Source organism: Dromaius novaehollandiae, chromosome 6 (assembly GCF_036370855.1).
Source record: "Dromaius novaehollandiae isolate bDroNov1 chromosome 6, bDroNov1.hap1, whole genome shotgun sequence".
In the NCBI taxonomy this organism is placed as follows: Eukaryota; Metazoa; Chordata; class Aves; order Casuariiformes; family Dromaiidae; genus Dromaius; species Dromaius novaehollandiae.
Genome location: NC_088103.1, coordinates 30,749,312 through 30,776,235, shown reverse-complemented (window position 1 = coordinate 30,776,235; position 26,924 = coordinate 30,749,312). Strand labels below are relative to the sequence as shown.

The window sequence follows — 26,924 nt, the reverse complement described above, 5'->3', positions numbered from 1 at the left end:
TGCAAAGCTAACAAATCATCAACTTACCAGTCCAACACATAAGTAACATGGCCATGTTCATCTGTGTGAACTGTAAAAGGCATCTTCACTCTTCCAGAGTATCCCCTCTCTCTTCTCCAGTCTTCCGCAGAGAGGCTGTGGTGAAAAGACTAACATAAGAGCTCACAGATATATATTTCAGTATAAACTTAAAGAATAAATATATCTAACCCACACCTTCCATATGTAGAGAAAACAGAAATTTCAACTCTCCAAATATCAGTAACTATAACACTAAGTCATCTCAGGTAGCATGCAGTTATGTCAACAATCAGAACAGAACATAATTAAAAAAAAAATCTGCATTGCGTGGTCATCCAGCCATGACCAGGAGCTCTGAGCTGACAAGGAAGGACTCTGTTTATTGCTCATTTCAGTCGACTTAATCTTTTAACTGGCTACACAGTGTTTTAATATGGATGTTTTATATGTATCCCCACTTTGCATACCTAAAGCTTTTCTTCCCCATTATGGATGTTTAGGATCAAAAAAGCTGAAAATGTAGCCAAAGCATTTCACTCTGAGTATTTATTAAAAGTAAATAAATCATGAATCTAATGAAGACACATTTGGCTACAAGTAGAAGGAAACTATGCAGAACTTTGCTTGAAGGAGTGCAGTCGTGCTGAAGAGCAAGTTCAGACGAGCTTGGAGATATGGAATCAAGGAGATTGTACTGACCTTGATTTATGCTGAACAAGAAGCCAGTCAGTGATTTCTCATTTTTAGTGAAAATGCTGTTTTCTGCTCTAACTGACCACAGAGGAAATTTCACAGATCAACTGTTTAGCACAGAGACAAAAATTATACAGGAATGTCCAAACACCACATAATCCACAATTTTATGAGGGCTCACTCTGCTCTGGCTGGGGTAGAAGAGGTCAGACTGGAGAAGGACGGTGGTTCAGAGCAGTTTGAACTGCAGCAGCAAAATGATAAACAGTAATAACCCTAAGGCAGGAGGAGTTCAATGGCCTGCCTACGCTTTCCTCTCAGAGCAGGGGAGAGAAACAGGGCCCAAGTACAGGAGATGTGGAAAAGCACAGTCGGGAGGGATTTCTGACTGTCCTGAGTGCAGCCCCTTGACTGCAGCTCCACAGAATTTGCAGGCAGCATACTGTCAGTGTACTTCTAGTCAAAATTTCACTCCCTGCAATTCCTCTCCCTTCACTATGTCATTATTCTTGATCTGGTAAACCCTGGAGTCCTCCTTCTTCTGGCAGAGCATTTAAAGAGAAAGGAATGGGCTGAGCTCCCATTCCCAGACTACTGGCAGGCTTCATCTCTGATCCTGGTGGTCCCTCTAGAGGTAAAAGACCAATTCAGCTTCCAAACCTACTTGTTCCTAGACACCCCTGACGAACTGGCAAACTAAAATAGGAGGATGAGTTCTGAGGCGTGGGCATGCATCCAAGCAGGTCTTAGGTTGAGATTTATCTACTGCAAATTATCAGGGTATAATATGCATCGATTTGTACCAACTTAACGTGCCTATTAACTGAGGATAGACTCTAGTGCTGAACTTAGTGCTGACTCTTATTCCCATCTCCTTAAACCCCTAGTCTGAAGAATTTTCAATACACTAAGAATGCTTGCATTTGATAAGTCTTTTTCATTTTCCATACATTTCTCCCTCCCTCCCCCACCATTCATGTTTTCATTTTCAGGCACTGAAGAGAAAACTGAAAACACTTTAAAAAGTACTGTTATCTGAATAAGCAAAACTTGACAATGTCAATGTTTGTGGGTTTTTTTATATCATCCAGCTTAAATTTAACCGCACTCAAAGATATCCATCTCTGTTAGTAATAAAAAATACATGTATTTTTAGGAGCACTGAACCTTCTGCTTCTTTCTCACGGTGATTACATATTGATCACAACAAGATCCTCAGAGATGCGATGGCAACAAAAGCTCTTTGTTTGATTGCTCTGCTGCTGATTGGCAGCATTTCACAGTATGCATACCCAATTTCTCACACACACACGAACATGCATGCCTTCTGCTCGGCAGACTCCCACAGCCAGTGGAGCTCTAAGTCATCAGCTTGTCAGTTACTGCTACAGGATGAACGGTGAACTTTACATGGAGCAGGTACCCACCGGAGTTGCAAAGTATTTTACCATTGCATTTCTGGGGAACTCTGATCCTCAATGAAGAGTACTGAGAAAAACATACATGCGCAAACCTGGAAGCCAGAACTGACACAAGCCTGGCAGCAGAGCTTCGCACTAAGCTTCCCGATCTTGTGGCAGTCTAGCTGGGAATGCATATACTTAGTGATAGGCTGCATCTTTCCAACCCTGAGTCTTTGGCATCAGCACTAGTTTCTCTCCACAGCCCTTCATTAGATCCTAATCAATCTGGGCACCATAGCAGGCTTTCCAGGATAAGTGTTCTGGAGCCAACAGAGGTTTACAGGGATACCAGCCTTCCCAAGCCAAGACATGATTCATTAGTTAGCAAAATCAGATATTTGCATACACAGCTGAAGTGTTAAGAAAAGCCTCTGTATCTAGCCTGCCATCTTTCCCTGGTTTAGTATGGTGGCTCCCTTTGCTCTGCCTGGTTAGAATAGCCCCATCCACCAGAAGCAGTAGTATCTATATCCAGAGTTTGCTTCAGGTCTCAGTTGTGCTATTTCCCTTTCATTGGCAGCACATACCCTCAGGTCTGGCAAAGTGCTCAGCCAGCTCCAAAGGAGTCTCCCTGACCAGCGACCATTGAAACCTTTAATGAGACCAGGACATTAGTCTCTAGAGCATCCCACAGCACCTCCGCTTATATGCTGGCGGTTTTTGCTCAGTGATTCCTGCTAGTCTAGACATGATGCAGTGATCCTCACCCAGTCCATTCAATTAGCTGCGAAGAGGCCAAAATACTGAGACCAAGAGCCAGCAACATTAAATGAAGTGGGTATCTGAGTCACATATCACTTTAAAAAAAATAAGGAAATTCCCTCTATTCTCACCAAGTTGAAATTTCTAAATGTGAAGCCTGATGCCAGTTGTCCCTGGTCTTAGGCAGTTGCCTCAACTTTCTGTCTTGGTTTAATTTATCCAGAAATTGAAGATAATCATGTGTCAACAAGCAAAACAGATATTTTGAAAATGCCTGGAGATGAAAATTGCTCTAGGTATGCTGGCTGGTATTGGATAGTAGAATAATAGCAATGAACGTGTAGCCTCATCTTCCCTCAATTTGCTGTGAAGAAAATCCCAGACAAACAAAACTGCAAAAATAATCTTAACAACTCATAAAAAGTATCTTTGGTAAAGTATGATATTCCTGGCTTCCAGAGTTTAAAAGATAACCACAAAATACAATTTCAAAACAGGCAAGACTATCAGGATGACAGATAACTAATGCATCTGCTAGATAAATTCATAAAAAATAGGAAGTTCTCCAGTGCTCTTTAGCTCAAAGGATTAATCACAACGGCACGCTCAAAGCTTCCACAAATGTCAGTGAGGTTCTGTAGCTAGAATGGCCATAAAATTCTGGAATTTACCAATTATTCATTTATGACAATGACCCCAAATCTAAGGCTTTCCCACACAGTCTGAGTTGAAATCATGTTCAATGTGGAAATGCGCTTATTTTCATTTTTTTTAATAAAATTGTTATTTTCATTTTTTTTAATAGAGGTTTCATTACTTTCTTTTTTAAAAAAAATTTTAAAGATATTGTAACTCTGTTTCAAGTACTTCAAAATACTTTGCATTTACAGCAAAGCTGACAGGCTTCTCCACTGCAACCACCTCCCCTTCTAGTTTTGCCCACAGTGAACAGAAGAAGGTACCTGGCTTGTGTTTCATATTGGGGCTAACGATATTCAATATCTTCATTTAAAATATGTGAAAATGGTTAAATTTGAGATAGAACAGAATCCTGGATATATGGCTGGAATGGGCTCTATTAGTAGAAATTAGCCTTTAGGGATAAATCAAGAGGGCCAGGAATATTGTTTGGGTTGGGGAGGCTGTTTGTTTGGGATTTGTCTGTTTTTAAACAGTTGTTTCCCTCTTCTGTTTAAACCAGGGTGTTCTATGAATACTACTGAAAGAGCAACATCACTAGATACAACTGTAGAATCAGGAGACAAGTGACAGTGCTAGAATCGACAGCTCTATATAAACAGAAACACTACTTCTCTCAGGAAAATGCCAATGGCAAGTATGGCAAGTTTCAGCTCACTGCCTCTGTTATCCTTGGGAAGAGTTCTATGAGTAGAAATCACAACTCTCACAGCAGGCCAAATCTATGCTCCTCCTAAACAGTGGTCCTCAAAGCAGCCAGGAGCATGACATTCTCCCAAATCCATTTGCTTCATATTTCAAACAGCCTGAAAACAGCCAGTGTGGGTGTGGTTGGAAGCATATTAAGAATATAAAATGTACCAAAGCTGTGCTAAGCCATAAACCACGCTGGGGCAAGAGGCATCTTTCAGGCTTCCAGAGATAGCTCCGATGACTACTTCAGGTTGGGCTTGCAGGTTCAGTGAACATTCAGGCAATGAATGTAGTCTCTACACCCTCTATATACCATGTATATGTAAACATTGAGTCTTTAGCTTCTGACGGGATTCTTCCTCAGTTATATCACTAATATCCCAGATAAATAGGTTCTGTGAGACAGAGCTATGCACTTGGACTATAGCTGTTCTCACAGCTGTGAACAGCAACAGCGCCAGAACTGTTTCTGGTGCATGAGACACTGGAAGTAATAAATTATTCAACAACAAATTCTGACAATTTAGGAATGACAATTTTTCAGTATTGAAACTCCAACTGACTTCAGTGGGAACAGAACTGACCTGTTACAGTACCTAGCATCAAATTTAAAAATCTGAATTATTGGGAGCCCTCAATTAAACCTTGATGATATGCTTATGACAGGTTTAAGCTATGCTAACACAGCCTTTGAATTTTTTATTAATTCCACTGAGCAACCTGGCTGCTTCCCAGCAGGTCTAAGTTAGGCAGTGCTTTCAGGGCGGGCCCTGACAGAAATGAGTAATTACCATGGAATCTTACTCCTGAGAACTCTTTCTAAATGACTCAGAAAATAACCCACATGTTACACAGCATTTTCCAGTTTGACATTTTCTCTCTCTATCAGGCTCTTCGTTAAGTAATTTAGGTGTTCACTACAAATCCTGATTCGGAATTCTGACATTTATTCCTCTAGTTCGGAAAGAGGCTAAAAATAGAAAAGCAGGACAAACACTGTGTTCTTTTGCAATGCCCTTCAGCTCATTTAGCTGCTCCTGATGATACAGTTAAATAAAACAGTGATTATTCCATAACACTATAAAATTAATCTCAATGCACTTATATGTAGTTACAAGTAATCCAAATTTGAAAGTAGCTGAAAACAGATACATGCACTGCACATAGTTTTCCCTACCTCTATGATCCATGGACTACTTCATATTCTGGAGATTTTTCTGGCTTTCATATGTTGCTGGCTTGCTCTCTCCTCTTCTCTGGCTAACGCATGCTTTAAGAAGTGAAATATACATTACTATGATTAAATTTTACTTCACAGCTGAAGTTGCCTGAGGAGAAACACAAGATCCCAGTCAAAGGGGATCAGGACAGTGAAACAACTTTTCTCCTATCATGAGGGGGATGTTCTAGCTACTCCAGCGTGCTGTCAATTCACTTTGTGTTCTGCAACCTCAGAATATTCCACTGCTTGCCCTCATCTAAGTGCAGACTGTTAATCAGCCAAAAATGAATATTTTGGCTTTGGGAGGTACTTATGAACCACTAGAGAAAGGCCCTCAAATAATATTCTGTATGACCTAGTCTGAACTTAGAAGCAAAAAACAGTGGATTCTTTTATTACTTTTCCTGTGTTTTTTCTCTGAATTCAGCTAATCTGTATTACAGTTCAACATAGTCAAGTAAGGATGTCATTATATCTTCTCCTAAATAATTTCTGCTTGCTCTCTTTTCCAACGATGGTAAAAATCAAAGCCTCCGTTGTCTTTTTGTTTCCAATAACTACGTTAATAGTTGTTCCAGCTTGTGTACTCTTTAAGACAGCCTGCCACCTCATCTTACATTATTCATTTCAATGGAAGCATTTGGATGAGTTAGATCTGCAGGATTATTTGCATCCAGGGATTGCATGGCATAACTGTCACTCAGTTACTTGGAACACAGATAACTTCTTTATAGAACAAGGAAATGAAACTCAAACACAGGGGATGCAAATGCTCTTACCAATATGTAAACAGTATTCCTATGTAACATCAGGCTTCTGCAGTCACCAATACCAGATCTATATGCTGCTGCATCAAGCAGGAATATAAATTTGATCTATATCAGGTAATATACAGAACACATTTTGATGTAATTAAAATAGTAAGAGTATATACTACAGAACTTAAAGCTGGCATAACATTTCAAAGCTAGTTTATGTTGGCTGTCAGAGGACAGGTGATTCCTGTTCTTGTATAAAGTAATTGTAGCACTAACAGACAATTCTTGATATAACCACTACAAGTATAACCCAATAAAATGTTTTAAACAAAGCTGAGAAATTTTATGCCAGATCAAAGCCTTGGGTCATGCAGCAACACATTTTTAAATCACTTGTAGGAGTCCCAGAGTTGAATTTAATATACCATTAAACCACAACCTAAATTGGTTCCAGCATCAGTGGCTCTGTATCTATAGTTTTATACCTCTGATTTTCACAGTGAAATTAATAATTTAAATCTAAGTAAATAAGGTCTTTTCTTCATTTCACTTCTAGATCATCACCATGGAAATTCTTATCTAAAATATTTAATAAACACAGTGGTCATGCAGTAAAATCTAGCTGTTGAAAAAGCCAGTCTAATCTGATGTGATTTTTCACCATATCCAGCCCCTGTGATCTACCATATAACATGCTGACCTAGCCCAGAACATCTGAAATTGCCTGAATATCCAACTTTTGTCAGAACTCTTCCATGGCAGCCCGATCCAAGCCTATCAGCATTTACAGACACCAACATGACTTTAAGCATTGCTCTGAACGTGAGTCTGTGAGGACTTACTGATTCTTCATCACTCTTATTCATCATCTGCTTCTGCTCTTTGCAAGCTCCATTCCACCATGTGCCTCCCTCCCTGGTCAATCATCGGCAGCCTCGTATCCACCCTAGGATCACTGAGCAACATTTCCATTCACTTTCTGCAGTCCAGAATCCTTGCTCTACCACAGCACCACGTGTACTCACAAAAAGCCAGTCACAAGCACGTAAACATGCTTAAGATCCATGCAACAGGATAATTTCAAATGGGACTATTTATGTTCCTAAAACTTTTTAAAGGGGATCTGAACTCTATTCAATTCTGCTGGTTATTTACAAAAGTTCAACTAGGAATCAAAAAGAACACCACTTGAATTTTATAGCTAAGTGACACAGCAAATCGCAAACAAACTGCAGATCAGGAATGACAAATAGGACAGACTTTTACAAACAGTTTCAAGCAAAGAATAATTTAGAAAATGCAACAAATTTTTGCAAAACAAAAACAGCAATATCAAATTATTTCTTACAAGCAATGCCTACTCTAATCACAGTCACATACTACGGAAAGCAATGACTCAAGTACAAAGACTGACTTTTGCCATCTGTTTTGAAATTGTTGGACCACTTCAAGAAAAAACACAAGCTGGCATTCTTGAGACTAAGGCTATTAGTGAGAGGAGAAACATGAAGTGCTAGTTTGTTTTCTTGCCAAAGATAATCTTGAGCAAGTTTAAATTATTATTGTAATGTTTGAGTGTTTCACAGATACTGTTTATTTACTATATTAATATCTCTAATTTCAGACTGAGATTTATACAATTTTTTCACATGCAGTGTTTCTCACTCATAACGCTAAAGGACTGAGAGTCCATTTTGCCAACAGCACAGAAGAGAGGTTCTTACAGACTGTCCTCAAAGTAACCATGAACAGGACAGGAAAACAAATATATGAGTTTATTAAAAATTGTGCACATAGTCACAGCAATGCAATGCTTAAACCCACTAAATACAGCCCAGTCACAAATGCACACTGACTCTTCTGACAGCACTTTTCCTCTGAGTCTGAGGTTTGTCAGGGTGCAGACTGAACAACATCTCACTAATTCCTCGTCTTTTACATAGAGTGATGGAGACTGTCCTTTGCCTCTTAGAGAAGCACTTGTCTTAAATATTGTCTATGTCCTTACTGTGTTAGAGAAATGGTCAGTGTTAATTCGTTTAGACACAAAAAAACCCCCCCACTTACACTAATCCCTTCCTCCCATGAGGTGTTAATCACCTGTTCTGGGCAGCACCTTTTTCTTTGAAATTCTCTTGTTTTGAATAAGGCTAGATACATGCTCATCAAACAGTAAAGGGAAACCTTAATACAAAATGAGGTCACAGTTTCAGACAGCAGTATACCCTGAACATGTGCTGTAAAACCAAACAGTTTGGGTTCATTTTACCCTTCCATTCGGACCTCCTTTCAACCTGACTGTTCATTTAACATGCTTTTTACACCAAACATCACAGTGCTTTTACCAATATCCAAATGGATGTATATTCCTGCATTTTAGTAATGCAGTGAGTGTAATGAATCACAGTGCAGTGAGTGAAAATACAGAGTACTGACTCATGTCTATTAAAAACCTGTCTAAACTGGATGTGCTGTGACTAGGTAATTACGCACTGAATAGTGTAAGAGGGTATTACAAAGCAGTGAAGGTCTGCTTGTCCATAAAGCTTGAGGAAAAGTACATCAACACACTAATCAAATGTAGTGTAGTTAATCAGTTCCTTCAATGCATGGCCATGTACCTGGCAGTAAAATGTGTCCCAAACATGAAAATCTCAGATTCTTTCAGCATAAACTATGGCGTTCCTTGCCTGGGCTGGCTCCTATCTTTGCAGCCCTGGATATTACAGGGGGTGGAGGAAATCAAACCTATTTTCCTGGTGCTTCGCTTTGAAAGGAAAAGGAACAGGCCACTTCATCCACCTTTAAATTCTCTGGGTATATCCAAAATCAAAACAAGTTTGCGAGGAATAACATGACTAACTGCTCTGCCCCTCCATCCCAGAGCTAACTGCACGACGAGTAACCCTTCCTCAGCTCCAGCCAAATGAGCCAGCTGAAGCGTTCCAAGCAGGAAGCACGTGTGCGTTAGATGCAAAACGCCTCAGGTCACTTTAGTTACTGAGAAAATTATTTCCTAAACTGAGAGTGTGACTTAAAAAAAGAAGAACCCCTCAGTACAAAATATATCCATCATCACTCTTCCATTTATATGAACATTCCCTTCCTCCAACACATTATCAAAAACATACACATTTATCCTAACGCCAAATAAAAGATTCACGGACACACATTTTTATAATAGCTTCCCAGAGGACTGGAAAACACTTAAAGCCAAACTGTTTATCAAAATGCTTCATGAAAAGCATGCATCATCCAGGCCAGAGAATTCTCAGATGCTTTCTCGCTTAATAGCCATATTATTTACTGAAGTCAACAGCTCCAAAGGAGATTTACCAGCTAGTTCAAACATAATAATCACATTTTAGTAGCTATTCCAGAAATCTAAATCCCTACACAACTCTGAAAATCTTACCCACAGAGTACCTTTAACATTCAATACAGGCATTTACAAATACAACCCTGGAGTACTTTCAGTAGGAGTCAGCTCTCACTCATGCTTCTGAAATGTTATGATTCTTTTAACTGACATACTACAGTTCATCTACTACCATATTGCAAGAGAGCTCTGTGAGCAATTGCAGTCTTGTCTTCAGAGTGATTCATTCCCTTTTTAATTAAATGCCCTTGAAATATTACTGCTAGGAATGTCAACAAGTGGATCCTTTGCTTGAAAATAAGATCAACAAATGCACTAACTAAAGCAGAGCTAACTTTCTCAGCTCTAAGAAACACAAGGGCTAAGTTTGGGGGGGGGGGCAGTTGTTTGTTTGCTTTTTTTGATATGATGCTCAGTTCTACAAAACTGAGACTCTACATAAGAATGCCAAAGTTCCAGTCCTTGGAAGCCCAGTGCCTACCAGTGGCAAAATAAATTGAGGCAAATAAATTACGATCTCTGTTGTCAGATGAGAAGCGCCAAGGAACCTCAAAATAAAAGTAAGAGCCAGTCAAATAAATATAGTGATCGAGTCTATTTAAATACTTCTTTCAGTGCTATTTCATCCCCGAATTCAATTCTTAAACCTTCTGACCTCCGCTCATGTAGCTTAATGACAAATTCATGTAATTCTGCCAGTCAAGAAAAATCCACACTTCAAAGATGCATCTTATGACAATAGGCACAGAAGTAAAAACTGTCAGTCTTTAAAGCCAGTTATACTCTGTGGTTAATGTAGCGTTAATACAAAAAACACAATACCAGAAATGGCTCCTTCTATAAGAGGAGGAAGAAAAGGTTACTAATGCAGAAAGATCGTGGTTCTCAAAATCAGAGTATTTGCTGTGCTTGGCAATTACATGCAAGTTCTTCATTTATATTTTAAAAGCCACATTTTGTTTTCCACGGGCCAAGAACTGCCTAAAAATTAAGGGGGAAAAAAAGCAGCTCAAACTCAAATACATGCATCAATTCCTAAGATACAGATCTAACCTCCCAGTAACTACAAAGAGAAGCCAGCTCAACCACCATGTCTAGAATTGTATTAAAACTATAATCTGTGAATTACAGGTCCATAAATTCTGTTAGGCTTCAGCAGAACCCTCTTTAGAAGATTCCACAAAAATGTTACAAGCATTTTAGTCCAAATTTCACAGGTTTCATTCTACCCTGTTTTGGATGTAGTTCATAGTTATATAGATCTTAAATTTTCTTGGGAAATTCCAAGAATAATGCTGCTTCTTGTTATCTGGTGCCTTTTCAAAGCAGAGACAACAGCTCTCATGGCCAGTCTCATTTCCCCTTGAGACAGATGTATTTGCTTAGATGATTCACAGCCATTCACAGAATGAGGATATGTATTTCAAATGGTCTCTCTTTACCGCATCACTTTTTCATAACTTTTCGTTTTGTTTTCTATTCTCTCAGATTCCATACACTATGCACAAATGGAAAACTTCACACTTTCAGTTTCTTGCTAAAGAAAGCCTAGCTACTACCACTAAAAGTAATTATTAATATCCTCTCTTTATTGTAAGGACTTACTGAACTTGTTTCAGGTCTGTCCTGACTTACACACAGGGCCAAGGTGGGAATACTTACAGCACTGTACACAGCCATGACCACCAGAAGTAGATAAATTTTGCATCAGTTAGAAAACCCCACCACCACTGATTATTACTTTCCATTGAGTATTAGTTTTAGAACAGTGCAGAAGACACGCAAAGTTGTATTAACCTATTTTCATTCCAGTGAAATTATTCACGTTCATTTAAACCCCTAAACTGCAGTCTTGCAAACTCTGGACTCTGAAAGAAATGAGTGAGTCTACTTACCCTAGCAAATTTTGGAGGCTCCAATAATGTTCTCATCAACTCTTCCAGTCAAGGGTTAAGGGCACAAGCAGAGCTGCATGCTTCCTGGAGATAACAGCATGGTTTTACAGAATGGCTCTGCCTTTTTCAATAGGATTATTCTCCAGGAATACTTGGAAAAGAACAGAAGCCACCTCATAAAAACCACCTCTGAGTTAATTACATACCACCTTACTAAGGAGGGCTTTGAACCAGGATCAAAGAGGAAAAGATGACAAAAGCAGCAACCTGAACAAGGGTCTAAAATCTAGCAGTGAAGGAGAGAGTTAATAGTAAAGATGTAACGATATGCTCATGGCTCAGCTGACTGCATACCCTGGCCATCTGTACACTAACACATGAAGAATGGGAAATAAACAAGAGCAACTGGAAGTCTGAATTATGATTTAATTAGCATAACAGAGACTCACGAGGGGGATTTTTAAGAGTTTAGTTCATTCAGGGATAAAAAAACAAAGACTTTTTTGTTGTTGTTGTTTTGCTTGTTTGTTTTCTATCAAGGATTTGAAAGATTGCTTGGAATTCCACAACAGAAGGAGTTACACTTGCTGAAGTCTACAGGTGAGAGGTGTTACCATGGTGGGGTCTACTAGAGATTGACACAGGCAGTCATTCAGGCTTTTTAAAGCCATTATCCAAAACCCATGAAGTTTATGAGCTAGTAGTCATAGGAGATCTTAAGTAGCTAAGTATCTTTCGGAAGAGAGATGCTAACAAAAATGCAGTAGGGTTTTTTTGTTTTTGTTTTTTGTTTTTTAAGTACAAGGAAAACAATTAGAATGAGAGCTCTTCCAGACTGATCCTAGTCAATAAGGAAAAACTAGTTGAGAATGCGAAGACGACGACAGCTTATTATGCAAGACTGACCCTGAAATGCTGACATTGCCAGTCCACAGGAAAGAAAGGACAGAAAACAGCAAAATGCTGTCAATTAAATTCAAGAGGTTAGACTCTAAAAATCTGAAGAATTGATAAGATCTTATTTGTAAGGGGAAAAACATTATAAAGATTCCTTCCATAAAGGGATAATACAGCCACAAATGGAAAGTATCCCAATACAGAGGAAAGCTAGGAAATGTAGTAAAAACAAACTTTTAGCTTTTTAGCAAAGTTTGCTAAATCACAAATTCTTCACTGATTTCAAACATCAGACAACAAGAGGGATGAAAAGAGAGTTGAATCACTGGGGAGTATAAAGGAAAGCCTCACTATATGCATACAAGATCAGACTCGGGTATCTGCAATGTAGCAGAGCTTCTGAGGGTAAATTCTATAAACACATTAGCAGCAAGAGGAAGACAGCATTAGACCACCACTCAGAGAAAGAGAGCAACTGATGGATAGTAATGAGAGGGTCAAAAAGTTTTATGACTGTTTTGCATGACCTTTCACTAAAAATTCCTAAGTAGCATAGGAATGAGATTTCAACCTATAACAGGGAAAGAACAGAAAGGTATTTTCAATCTGCTTGGCCTGACAAACTTCATCCTAGATTCTCCCAGCAACGGCTGAAGAACTCTCAAACAATATAAGCGATTGTCTTCCAAAATTTCTAGGAAACAGGCAAGATAGGAGAAGAATAGAAAGGATTAAATACTGTTTTTGCAAAGGGAAGGAAAAAAAAGCCCCACATATGAGCTGGAAAAGGGAAACAGTTACAAATTTGTTAACCTGACTGTAGTCTCTGGGAGAGTTCTGGAAGAAATAACAATCCAAACTATTTGTAAACACATGGAAAACAACTACATGAACAGCAACCTCAGTAGAGGTTATATAGAGGCTATATAATATCAAACTAGTCTAAACCCCTGTATGGAAAGGTAACAGACTTCATGGATCCATCATCATAAAACCTGGCAAGGTGTGTCTTTTGAAATTGTCTTATGTGACCTTCCCAAAAGCAAGTTAATGAAATGCAGTCTAGATAAAATTACAGTCATGCAGGTGCAAAACTATCTGGATAACCATCCCCCAAGGGTGGTTATGAATGGTTCTTTGTCACGGAAGTCTACATAGAGTAGAGTTTTGCAGAGTCTAGGTTTGATTCTATTCAACACTAATTAACTACCTAGATGGTGGAATAAAGAGTATTCCTCATTAATTTACAGATGACAAAGCTGAGAAGGACTCTAAGTACAGTACAAAATACAATTAGAAGGAAAAATGATGTTAAATGTAAAAAAGACTGAGAAAAAAGATGAAATTCCATATGGACAATTGCAAAGGCAGTTGTTAGGCAAAACAATTAGTTGGGCAAGTACCTGATAGATACAAGTCACTAGGCAGCAGTTCAGAAATGGATCTGTGGGTTAGAACAAATAATAAGCAAATCATAAATGAGTAATATGCCAAAAAATTATTTTGCTCCATTCAGCACTGGTAGGCTTCTGCTGCAGTACTGCATACCAGCTTAAGTCCTACATTTAGAAAACACATGAACTAACCAGCAAGTGTCTAGAAGAGTACAACAAGAAGTTTAAAAAACATGAGCTTTAAGAAAAGGTAAAATGATCTGTCGTGGCTGGGCCTAAAGAAGTAATGACTGAAGGGAGACATGACAACACAGTCTTCAATTACCAGTTCTCAGTGTCCATGGTTTATGGAACAGTAAGTGAGCTTAAATTGTCCTGAAGGCTAAACTTTAACAACTGTCCAACATAATGCTAGTGAAGCACTGGCACAGACTCTTCAAGGAGAGATTATGATCTCCCTTTCCTGGGTATCTTTAAGAACAGATTAGAAAAACGCATGCGAGGAACAATCCTGACTTTGGGAGGATGATGACTTAGAGGATCTTTCCAACCCTTTCGATTGCATGAAAAGCAGACACACATGTTAATTGTTCACAAGATAAACAACTCATTTAAAATAAGTTGCAATGTGTGTGTAGCAATTTGAAAAAAGGTGAAGAAAAAGGGGATTTTCAAGAATCTTAAATAGTAATTCCACAGCTGAATCATCTCCATAGCATGGCAAGCAATCATGGAATCACTGTTTTCCCAGTTATAACATATAAATATCTCTCTCAGAGTACATAGCTTTATTAGGAGGATATTTCCTACACAAGTTAGACAAGTGCCTCTGTGAAAAAAGCCAAAGAGTATCTACTCTTTTTTTCCCCTGCTTAACAGTTCAGCAACAAACTAATCCACCTGGTGTTTAGAAAGCTCTAAGGGGAGACAGCAGCACTAATGATAGTAATTTCTCTCAATATGTAAGAATGGAAATGTCACATCCTTGTTTGGGGTAGCAGGTTTTTAGCATGTAGGTGTTTATTGGCTCCCTCTTCTTCAAGCAGGCAACACATTTAAGGCCATAAAGATGTCACTGACTATGTGCCAATTAGGGATCTGTCTGCAGGATTTAACTTACTCTTGGAACACAAAATCTAGTATTACCAGATTTTGAAGAATAAATCATTTCATTTTAAAGCAGTGTATCCGCAAATACCAAAATAAGCTTAAGCATGCTCTTACCTATCAAGCAATGTAGAGAAAGGAGACTAAAAGCCACTAGAAACACAAAATGCTGGTTTGTCAATACCCTATAGATCTCAGATAGCTAATCTAAATAGCTTACATGTTTTCTCAGTTACATATGCATGCACATAAATTATGAACATTTCTCCTTCAAACAGTTATGTAGCATTACATAAGGAAATCTGTCATAAGTGGAAACTGCCCAAGAACTACACCTTGAAAACAAGGACTTCTACATGTCAGTACACTTCCTCAGTTGAGGAGGGTCACAGAAGTCCATAGGACTACCCAAAGTTAAGACATGTGCGTTCACAAGAACAGGCTTTTACAGCCCCAGTTACAGAGTCATTAAACTGGTTATGTCAAAAAGTTGGTTCATTTTCATAATTAAAAAAGAAAATCATGTCTGTGCATAGGTAGAAATGAAAAGTTAAACACCTTCAACATAAGTTGTGTCCAAAGTACTTCTTCTCCATCACATTGTACTGTTGTACAAAATTTTACATTCTCATTAGCTAGTTGTTTGGATATTTGTGAATTTAAAGATATAAACCACTATGAAGAGCCAAGTATTATTTTGGGAGCTTTCTATAGGAGGAAGTTACCAAGAAGGGGTAAAAAAAACATTTAGAAAAAGACTTTCTGAATATAAAATAGGAGCATAATGCTTACTGCTAGATCAGAAGCACAAGCAGCAGCTCCTTTTAAGAACAGTATTTTAGGGTGCAGAGGCCCACTCAGGCAGGCACAGGTGTGCCAGTTACTTAAAATGAGGGCACATCCTATTGTAAGCCTTCCTCCTGGAGCTTAATTAGCAGTGAAGAAGAACTCACCAGCAAAACAAACCTAACACTTCAGTCTCGTGGCCTTGTGTAGCCCCAGAAGTACATTTCTTTCACCGCTAGGCTAAAAGGAGACTACATCTGAAGAGCTCAGTGAGATACAGCCACCAACATATCAGCCTACGCATTAAAAACGCCACACCCCGCCCCAGCCCACCGAGCCCTGCCCGCCGAGCAGGGAACTCGGGAACTCAGACCCCTCGGCACCAGCTCAGGAACCAGGCAAAGCCCTCCCCACCGGGCAGAGGGTGCGAGGAGCTGTTTTCGGGGCGGTGGGGGGGGGAGGAGCCGCCCCAGCTCAGGAACCAGGCAAAGCCCTCCCCACCGGGCAGAGGGTGCGAGGAGCTGTTTTCGGGGCGGGGGGGGGGGGGAGGAGCCGCCCCGGGGCGGGCCCACCCCGCCCCCTCCGCCCGCGGCTCTTTATCGGCGGCGGCGGCTACGGCAGCTCCGCGGGCCCAAAGCCGCGCCGCGCGTGGCGGCGGAGCGCGGGGCTCGGCGCGCCCCGTGAGCGCCGCGCCCTGATTGGCGGGCGCGCGCCGGGCCGTGCTGTAAGGCGGTGAGCGATTGGCGGGCGCCGCGCCGCATGCGAGCGCTGCCGGGCTTTGTACACACGCCGGCCCGCTCGGCCCTTTAACAATGGGCGAGGCGGGCGGCGCCGCGTGATGGCGGGGGAGCCCTCGGGACGCCGCGCCGCGCTGAGGTGCCCCGCGCCAGGCCGCGCCGCGGCGGCGGCCGCGAGCCGCGCCGCCGCGTAGGGTGAGTGGGGAAGCGGCGCCGGCGCCTCCAGCCTTTGTTACGGCGCCATCGCCCGCTGGGGCCGGCGCGGCTGCCGCTGCTCCCTCCCTCCCTCCCCCCCGCCCCGGGCCCGGCCGTGCCCCCCGCGGGGGGGGGGGGGGGGAGAGGAGTGTAACGAGTCCCAGTTGTGCCCCGGCCCGGGGCCGCGGCGCCGCTGATTGCTGATAATTGGGCGCCGGCGGGGAGGGGGCGCGGGCGGTGCTGCCCGGCCGCCTCGACGTGACCCGCCCCGCACCCGCGAGCGCCGCTTCCTCCCGTCTCGCCAGGCCCCGGCCGCCGCCGCCCATGGAGCTGGAGGCGCAGTGGTGGACAGGACAGCTGGCGGCCGACATCCACCAAGCGCTGCGCTACAAGGTAGCCGGGGGGAGGCTGGGGCTGGGGCTTCCCGGGCGCTGGGGAACGGGGCAGCGCCCAGGACCGTTTGTCCGCGCGGACTGACAGTTGGCCGGGGCCGCTCTGCCCCGCTCTGCCCTCTTCAAAACCCCAAGCGCTCACGGGGCGCCTCGTCCCTGTGCTGGGACGTGTAAATAGATCCGAGTTTGAGCTCTGTGGAAAGCGCTGAGCTATTGCAACTAGGAAAAAAAAAAGTGCGCTGTGCTTAGTTGCAGTAAAAATAAGCGAAGGGTTTGTTTAGGCAGCACTGCCTGACTTTGAGCTTCAGATAACTTTGAAGCTGTTTCTACCTTGACCTGAAGTTGCTGTTTGGGGATGTTTTGATAATAAAGCTCATCTTATGCCCGGAGATGTAAGTTCATTCATTGTGACCGAACTTAGTAAAAAATGTGCTTCTGCTGCACTATGGTGCTTGGTGGCTGGACTGCATTTTTTGAAGGCAGGGCTGCTAAAGCGACTTTTTTGGAACACAAGAGAAAAACAAGATAATGTATGTGCTATCAAAGTTACCATTGCTAAAACTATGTCGGTGTTGTGAAAAGGTAAATTCTGTAGATCTGTCGTCTCTATTTCACTTCAGTAACATACTTCAGAACTTTGAATCTGAAACTCTGAAAACTCTAAGTTACGCCGCCCCAACTCGGTGTCTCAGAACAGGCTGCTCTGATGGAAATTGTATTATACTCAAAATTCTACTTAATCTGGACTACACAATTGTAATTCTTAAGTTTATTCATGATAACAGAAGACAGCAATGCGATTCTGTTGTTCTGAGTTTTTTTGCATGCTTGTGGGGATACTAGCTACCAAGCAGGAGCCCAGAGAACACTCTGATGGTCCAGATTTAATATTCAGGTCAGATAATGCCACAGATTTTTCTTGTCTGGGCTGTTGGTAGGGCTTTTGGTGTTTTGTTTTTGTTTTGTTTTCCCCCAAATCTGAGACCATGTGAGGTTTATAAACAGCAGGAGATTGGGAGATTTTTAGGTCTTGGTTTGGTATACTTTTCTGCCTCTAGTCGGAGTTTTTGAAGATATAATTAAATGCCTGAGAGTATGCTGCAGTCAGTGCCAGCGCTACATTGATCAGACAGATTAAGTCAGGGTTTAGACATACTCGTGCAGCAAATGATTATACACACGCACGCACGTGCCTGTCCTCTTCTAGTGGTGCTACCTCCAGCTAGCAGTTAGTGTCCTTCTGCTGGAGGCACCCGCAGGAGAATTGGCAGCATCGGAACATGCAAACACTTCAGTGCAAAGTCTGATTGCTTAGATTAAGCTGTAGCAGGAGGCGTTTGAGTTAAGCTATTGGACTTTGCATTGAAGCGGCTGAAGAGTACTTGCATACTGTTGCTGCTTCCCTGCTGGGAGGTAAAGCCTTTGCAATAGAGGCAATGTAACAGAGTAAAATATTGAATCACTCTATCTGAATGCCCAGTGAAAATATGTTAAATTATTATACTATTATTATTATACTCTTGGCTTTTCTGTAAGACAACAAATAGGTTCTGCACTGTGAAAAGGGATGCTGAAACCATGGGAGCGGATGGGAGAGGAGAGAACTCCTTTGAAAACTCAGTGATTAACTTAAGAATAATACAGCTGTATTAGTTTGATAGAAATTCAAACTAAACGATGGTTGTAATCAAATTACATGCTGCTGTCCATCTAGGAGCTGAAGCTGCCCTCCTACAAAGGCCACTCTCCCCAGTTACATCTAAGAAGATACTTTGCAGATCTGATTGCCATTGTGAGCAATCGTTTCAGACTCTGTCCTGCTGCGCGACATCTAGCTGTGTATCTGTTGGACCTCTTTATGGATCGTTATGACATATCTATTCAGCAGCTGCATGTGGTTGCTCTTTCCTGTCTCCTTTTAGCAAGTAAGTATGTAGCACCAAATTTTAATTAACTAGAGCAATGCAGGCTCTACTGCCAAATGCAAGGAATATCTTGATGGGGTACTTGTAAAAGATAATTACCTAAATCTGGCCCAATTGATAGACTCTTTGTTTAGACTCGTTTCGACTTTTGTTGGCATCTGAGAGGAGAAAAAACAAACTGTGATTTAGAAAAATCAAAATCTGTGTTTCTAAACATAAATAATTGTTAAGATGAGCTTTCAAAGGGACATTATAGGAATAGAAAGGCTGTGCTTTTGAGGACATCTCAAAATAGATTTCCCTTCCTTTCCACCAAGTGTTGGGAAGGAGGGGAAATTGGCATACGTGTGAGAGAGGCAGTAACAAAATAAGCTATATGTAGAGTATACTGCACCCTGTTGATGATGTTGCACTCTTCTGGAATACTCGAAATTGCATATGTTGCGGTGTTCTTTAAGCAAGCTAAGGCTAACATAAAGCCTGTGTTGTGTCACATACAAAAGGTAACAGATGAAGTACATTGGAGTACACAATGGTGTACTGTGTAATCAAAGACTGAACTAATTACAAACACTCATTATGAACTGCCCTGCTTATACTGACCTCAGCTAGATTCTTGTGGTATGTATCCATATCTTTATACTTAGGATCCCTTTTAGAAGTTCCCAAAGAGATCTGGCTGTGGTATGTTGGGATACTGCCGACCGTGTTCTTGAACCGAGTGCCCTAGCTTTGCCCTAGCAGCAGAACTAACTCGTGGTTCAGATTCTGCTGATCCATTTGTCTGAATCTGTTTTCATTTTCTCAAAGAAGATACTGTAGCTCTAGGCCCTCTCAGCTAGAAAACTAGAGTGCAGAGATGTTGACTATTTTGGTATACTGTTTCCTTTCAGTTCATCGCCACTCTCTCCACCAACAGCTATTCAGCAGAACAGCTAAAGAAGAAAAGGGTTATTTCAGATTCTTCTGAGGGTAGACTTCAACTGGATGCTACCAGCCAGCAATCTTTTCTTGGCAAAGGAAGAGGCCCTGAATATGAAAACTGTGTCTTGGAAACCAGTTTAATCCATTTGGGCAAATGTCTTTATTGGCTTTGAACTAATGCCAGGTTTTCAAATGAAATTCATGTTCTGAAGAGAACTTTTCTTTAAATCGCCTCTCCCATCTCTCATAACAAGCTCCAAGGAGAACTTAGAAAAGCCTGGAGTATTCACTCTGGTGAGAAGCAGTATATGAAGTAGTTCAGAAAGCACAAACCACAATGCTGTTCTAAGCTTTTGTCCTGTGTGGCTCAAACAAGTAGTTTAATCAGCAGTACAGTAGGCTGGACAATGCAAGCTGTAATCTATATGATAAGGTTATAAAAGTAGTAAGAGAAGTGATTATGTGACCCCTTAAGTTTATATTTCTGTAATTACTAGTATGGGAATCAAACTAACAGATAGGGGCTGTGTTGCTTAAGTCCTGTACAGGTACCTCCAACTGTTGGAAAAAAATCAAACGTTCAGTAGATTCAGTCCTGCAAAGGACTCTAAAAATGTTTATTCACAACATATTGTATAATACTGAATAGTGAGTGTAAGATGGAAAGAATTTGCAATGAAACTGAAATAGCACAACCATATGGCAACTTTATGGAAATGCAATACTTGTTTCCCTTCTTCATGGGTTTTCTGCACATACAATTTTGCTTCAGGCTAAACACACACAGGACTGACAAGTTGAAGTCCAGGGAAGGCTGAAGCTACTAGCAGTGTTAAAGTTGAAACTATATTTATGGCAGTGTGGGTTTTCAGATGCACACGCGTACTTGTTTGAAATGCTGGAGCAGCTTATCAGCTATCAAATCTAAAAGTGTACCTACCATAACAAGCATTAAAAATAATTGCATTGGCCAGAGATCTGGTTATACTCTAATAACTTTAAAAAACAAATAATAAGGAGGAGCAGGATTAAGGCCACATTGCTGTGTACTCCAAGTCACATCACTGTGGTGTTTTACTGATGATGACGACATGTTCTACAATAGTTTGGTACCAAGAACTTCTGTCTGCAGCACCAGTGATGTCATATGTAGCATGGCTTGTTTCTGCTTTTGTCAACTAGTTTCTGGTGTGAGTGAGAGAACCAATAGGAAATACCACACTGCTCCGTATCCTATGCGATGTTTGACATTAGCTGCTGAAATCTAACGCTTTATATAGCACAGACCCCTTTTTGTCCCAGAGGAAGTCTTCTATTTGAGCTTTGCTTCCCCAAGAAAGTCTCAAGCTTGTTTGACGTAGTAGAAGTATGGCCAACACAGACATTAGATGCAGTCTGTTTTATAGTTTACTCATGCTGAACCTTTTCTTCCCTCCTCTTTCTGTTTACCCGAAGGCAAATTTGAAGAAAAGGAAGACAGTGTTCCCAAACTTGAACAGTTGAACAGCTTGGGTTGTATGACTAACATGAATCTGGTACTAACCAAACAGAACTTACTTCATATGGAGTTGTTGTTGCTAGAAACATTTCAGTGGAATTTGTGCCTCCCAACTGCTGCTCATTTCATCGACTATTATCTTTCTATTGCTGTCCATGAGACTGATCTTCATGATGGCTGGCCAATGGTTTGCTTAGAGAAGACTAAGTTATATATGGCAAAATATGCTGATTACTTTCTGGAAGTATCACTGCAAGGTGAGTTACATATTTCAGTTAGTGACACCTTTGTTCTCTGAGACAAATATTATTCAACTTATATGAATCTTTTTTCCTTTCCCTTCTTTCTAGATCATGCATTTTTAAATTATGCCCCTTCTTTAGTTGCTACTGCATGTGTAGCTTCTTCAAGGATTATCTTGCGTCTCTCACCAACATGGCCTACTCGACTACATCATCTTACTGCATACTCCTGGGATTTCTTAGTGCCATGTATTGAACGACTATTAATGTAAGTTAATAATAACTAAATAATAGCGCTTTTTTTTAAGCCTGCTTCCCAACCTGATACTATCCTTAATTAATGTTTACACTGAAAGCAGTATTTCTTGAAGTTCAATTTGTCTATTCTAAAAACATTTAGATATTAGGTAATATTCAAACTAACTGAAATTGTTGTTTAGCTCCTTCCAAAAAAGCTTATCTGATCTGACATGTTTTGGCATGCTCAGACAATTTATTAAATGACTCATTCCCAATCTCTGTAGGCTATTCATATATAGAAGGTAATAGTGAAGAAGATGGAAGGCTTGGGAGCTCCTATTTGCTCCGAAAGCTCTATGTCCTGGAAGTTCAAGGGATGCTCTGAACAGTTTGTGGGTCAAAAATACAAACTGTTTGAGAGGCCAGCTTTGGGAGGAGGTTGTATCCATTTTTGCACTACAATGGAAAGATAGAGCTGACAGCAGACACAAGTGCCAATGAATGCCAGCTGAACCTCAGTCCTGAAAAGGATGTTACACAGCCAGTTCCCTTATTCAAAACCTTAAGATCAAAACTTATGTCCTTCATAATTGCTTTCCTCCTACAGAAGTTTGCTCTTGCCCAGATCTCAGTATCATTTGGCACTGAGGAAGAGCAGGAACAGCTGTACCTGGTAATCACATCTTCTTTATGAGGATGACATTACTACCCTTCATAGCCTCTTTTGGTTTCTCTAACATATGTTGTGAAAGCAAAGTGCTGTTACAGAAGTGTTTTCAATATTGCCCTGAAAGACTGTGCAGAGGGGAGAAAATAATCCTGCAGTCATCTGTCAATGCACCATAATAAGTTAGCAACCTCTTAGGAAAAACTGGTGAGGGGTTGAGCCCCACCTGTCTTCAGAAGATCAGCTTTGCATGTGCAGTACTAAACTACTTAGCTGATTTTAGGCCTGACAAAGTGAGTAAGTGGCATTTGCTTAACCTCAGCATAAGAACAAGAGAAAGAGCATGTCTAAATACATTTGAGACAGGTGTAAAACTAGGGGAATTCAGGTCAGCTAAAAATGTCTAAAATTAAGTACTGAGTGGGCTAGAAAAAGAAACTACATGCATTTCCACTCCTCAGAGCATGATCATATATGATCTTTAAGTATGGTAGTATGATCTTTAAGTATGGTAGTAGAGATCATTAAAAGTCCTTTGATATTACGTCTCTTAAAAACACTGTATTCTGCTACCCAATTTAAATGAGGTGGAAGCAAGGTTCAGGTTCTGGTAAGCTGGCACTAGTGAAGTATCCTAGCAGACCTTACTGAACTGATATTTTTAGATACTGCTGTTAAATACTTGACTTGTATTTGCATTTAAGTACTGCTACAAAGTTAACTGAAATGCTAAAACAAACAAAAAAAAAAAACCCTGTACCCTAAAGAAACAAATTTTAAAACCTTAAGTGAGTTTAAAGGGTAGGATTTTTTTTTTTAATTGGCTTTTTAAAGATGTTGGAAGCTTCCAGATAATGGCACCATTGGCTAGAATGCTCTTAAAATTTAATCCAAAAGAGTTTAAATGATTTTAATATCCATTTTAATCTGTTCTGTCTTCTTATTTTGCTTTAGTGCGCATGATAATGATGTGAAGGAAGCAAACAAGCAAAAAGGACAACATGCTCAGACTGCCCAACATACTGTATTTCAGACCCCAGCTCCAAGTCCCCAGCAGGCTAATGTTCAGCAGCATATACCACAATATCTCCAGGCTCATCAGCCTTCATTACAGTATCACCATCAGACATCACAGCAGCAAAACTGTCAACAGATAATATCAGCTAATCATACATCATCTTACCCACTTCAGACTTGCCCTGCTGCCTTACAGTCTAGTGTTCAGGCTCGAGGCCATGTACAGACTGGTTCTGCTATGTCACTAGCTGTTCCACTAGAAGTGAAGCCATGTATAAGTGTCTCCTACAACCGGAGTTACCAAGTGAATGCACGATACTCCTGTATTACTCCCTGCTTTGAGAGGTGATAAATACAAAATCGGTTTTGTGCTTGTTTGTTTGGGGTGGGAAGTTGTGTTGAGGGGAATGGTTTTGTTTTTTGTTAAACCTCAAGTAAGTTTGAGGGCAACAAGTTGAATAAAAATAGTGTCTTTACAGGAAAAAGCAACTGGAATGGCAACCAGTACCTTAGCTTAAATACAGACTGCAAGGAATAAGCACACAGAACACCCTCTAGAAAGAATGCCTGTATCTGGGAGTAGTAGGTTCTTACTCTGGCACTCAGAATACCCTGTGCTTCTAACACACCTTTGAAATACTAGTCAATAGAAAAACAGCTGTGGACTAACTACAAGCTTACCTTTTAATGAAGGAGATATACAGTATTATTTTGAAGACATTTATGTAATACCACCATACAGTATTAATACTTTAAATTTACTGAAACTTAAGAATCCATCGAATGCCAGACTTCCCCAGATACACGGGGATCATGGGAAGACAGAAACCTCAATTGGCTAACTCCATACTCTTGCCCCTTTTTTTTTTTCAGCTTGTGTTGGATATGTGCTTTAGACTAAGGCATTTGAGTTAACTGGTGTTTTGGCTACTTCTGAGTTTTGTACCTCACAGGATAGATGCTGTGTTCTCCCTTTTTTCCTGTCCTTTTTATGTTTAAAGTTAACTTTTTCATACTAACTCAGGGAATTTTCTACTCATTACTCTGTGCTGCTGGTTCGTATGCTTAATTGGGTATAATATGAGTGAGGAGGGTAGAGAGGGAAGAGAATATAGGACAAGTGGACTGGCTTTTCTTCAGGGCATCTATATGCAGAGTACCAAAGGGATATGATAGTGTTCACAGAATGTAAATGTGAACTACTGCCAGCAGTGTGGTGTTGAATAATTGCGGAAAAGAGTTTCAGCTGAACTTTTACTGTACCAGAACTACTGCAGTGGCTGTGATTCCTCTGTGTATACACACCCACCAGAAAACATCCTCTGATTTTACTAGCAGTACAGGCTGTACCAAAAAAAAGTACAGTTCAACGCTTATAGAAATCCAATTCTGTGTCAAGGTTATAGTGGAGGAAAATTCTCAGGTAATAGTAGGGCAGCTTCTTCTGCTGTTTGAGAGTTCCAGAAAAAATGCAGATTTACCCTTCTAAATGGGTGGATCAAAAATGTATTGCAGAGTGAATTGCTTTATCACAATTAAGGTGCTAATTACATAAATTTATGAAACTACAATATCTCCTGTGGAGTGGATAGTCTTTGAGGGTAGAAAATTTCACTCATCCAACTCTTGGATGAAAATTGTGGTAAAGATAGTAATGAAGAAATCTGCCTTTTTTTTTTTTTTTTTTTTTAATATATAAGATAGTTGCCTCACTCCTTTGGTAGGATGTTGGAGGCAGTATCAATGACAGGATTCCTGTGACCTTAAAATATCATTATAGGATGTGGACTTAGGACTGTTTTTGGTTTTGTTTGTTCTTTTACCACCTCCTCCTGTCTTAGTGGCAGCACTTAAAATCGTGTACCATCTAATGAAAGTGAAGTTTTGTCAATGTAACAAAGACTGTTTTGAAAGTAGAGGCAATTAAGGTATTTGTTATCGATATTAAGATGAAGGCTTTATCACAGAAGTGGAAGACTTCCCATAATATTTAGAATTGAGGGAGGACAGATGTTTGCTCTTTCTAGAGCTGAATATGCTACAAAAATCTATTTATTTTAGAGGAGAAGAAATCCTGTTTCTCTTGTTTTGTCTTAGCATAAATCCCAATTTCTGTTGTGGGTTTTTGTAGCATGTGTGCAAGTCAAGGGATCAACAGATAGGAGGGTGAATGAAAGAGATGACCCTCTCTGCTTTATGCTAGAGAATAAACTTTGATAGAGGCATAGTGTGGTCAATTCTTACTTCTTCACAGTGCAAGCTTCCCCCCCACACCCCATGTTTTCATGAATATTTCCCCATGTCTGAGAGTAGTGTTAAGTAGAGACTTTCCACCTCATAGGATGCCATGCTTTTTATTCAGAATTCTTACCCATTTAAGAGGTAAACTCCCATCTGCAGGTTTAATTTTGTTGCAATACTATATCCAAGTCTTCAGTGCTCTAACTACCTCTGATGCTATGAATGTACATCTTGTAATAGACCGTGACTTGAAATAACAGCAGATGCCTGTAGCAAACTTTTCTGTAAAATCTTTATATCAGCTAACTTGTCATCTTTATTTGTGAAGCAGCAGTATAGGCCTTTCTTTTTTGGAGTATTAGTAAATTTATCCCATAGGCATTTGATATATTAAAAAAAAAATTAACTAATACTTAACACTGGAATTATAAGGGGCAGGGGGATTATTCAGTTAGTTAATACTGCAAATTTGAATTTAATAGCGTATTTTTATTTTACTATTTTAAGACTTTAGGCTAACTGTAAAAAGATCCACTACATGCTTTTTTTGTTTTAATTTATTATTTAGTCTGAGTTTTCTGACACTACAGCCTCATAATGGCTATGGAGAAAGTGTACACTGAACCGTTTCAATGTATTATTTAAAAGAGCTTTACCAGTGTACATTAAAAATACACTGTGTTCTTACTATTAGAACCAAAATGTGTATTTTATGGCATAAATAAGAATGGTGCTTCTAAATGCAAAATGTCCACAACAATGGAATCTTTGAGTGCTATGCATTCAGCTTATTTTTAAAAATAAAACTAGTTTTGAGTAAGAAGTCTCTAGTGTGTACTATGCTTTGTTTTGTTGATCCTGATTTGTCTCCCATCATCACTGTAGAAGGGCTGAAAACATAAGGGCTTTTTCTTCTCTCTCCACCCCTTCTGTGACACTATGTAAAGTCAGATCATTTCTGAGTTTATTAATGTTAACAAAACAGGAAGGAAATTATGCAGGAAGAGGTTTGCAAACTAATTGCACCCACAGCCTATGCTAAACACTGTATACTTCAAGTGTATCTAGTACACAGCTGCAACAAAGCAAGCAAGAGAACAAAAGAACTGTAGTAGTAGGGTGAATTCATTTTGTTCT

At 40.3% G+C, this 26,924-nt stretch overlaps 2 protein-coding genes across 4 annotated transcripts in view; one reads left to right on the top strand and one right to left on the bottom strand.

Moving 5' to 3' along the window:
* Positions 1-5,499, bottom strand: part of ZNF518A (zinc finger protein 518A) — a 36,909-nt gene extending 31,410 nt beyond the window's left edge. For 2 of the 3 annotated variants that reach the window (XM_064514062.1, XM_026094165.2), the window contains exons 1-2: positions 217-350; positions 28-135 (exon numbers count right to left, since the gene is read on the bottom strand). The gene's annotated coding sequence lies outside the window, so the exon portion shown is untranslated. Of the gene's footprint in view, positions 1-27; positions 136-216; positions 351-5,448 lie in introns of those variants that run through there. The other variant, XM_064514064.1, reaches the window with a different exon arrangement.
* Positions 5,500-16,302: 10,803 nt separating this feature from the next.
* CCNJ (cyclin J) lies at positions 16,303-26,610 on the top strand. Its single transcript, XM_026094135.2, has 5 exons — positions 16,303-17,034; positions 18,748-18,958; positions 21,338-21,637; positions 21,731-21,890; positions 23,484-26,610. The coding sequence occupies exons 1-5, from the start codon at positions 16,966-16,968 to the stop codon at positions 23,893-23,895; spliced, it is 1,152 nt and encodes a 383-aa protein (XP_025949920.2). The 5' UTR covers positions 16,303-16,965; the 3' UTR covers positions 23,896-26,610.
* The last annotated feature ends 314 nt before the right edge of the window (positions 26,611-26,924 follow it).

Bases quoted from the DNA above. Each gene is read 5' to 3' on its own strand.
- CCNJ (XM_026094135.2), top strand. From the start codon at position 16,966: ATGGAGCTGGAGGCGCAGTGGTGGACAGGACAGCTGGCGGCCGACATC. The intron at 17,035-18,747 runs GTAGCCGGGGGG...CTGTCCATCTAG, and splicing joins ACCAAGCGCTGCGCTACAAG to GAGCTGAAGCTGCCCTCCTA. The intron at 18,959-21,337 runs GTAAGTATGTAG...GTTTACCCGAAG, and splicing joins TTCCTGTCTCCTTTTAGCAA to GCAAATTTGAAGAAAAGGAA.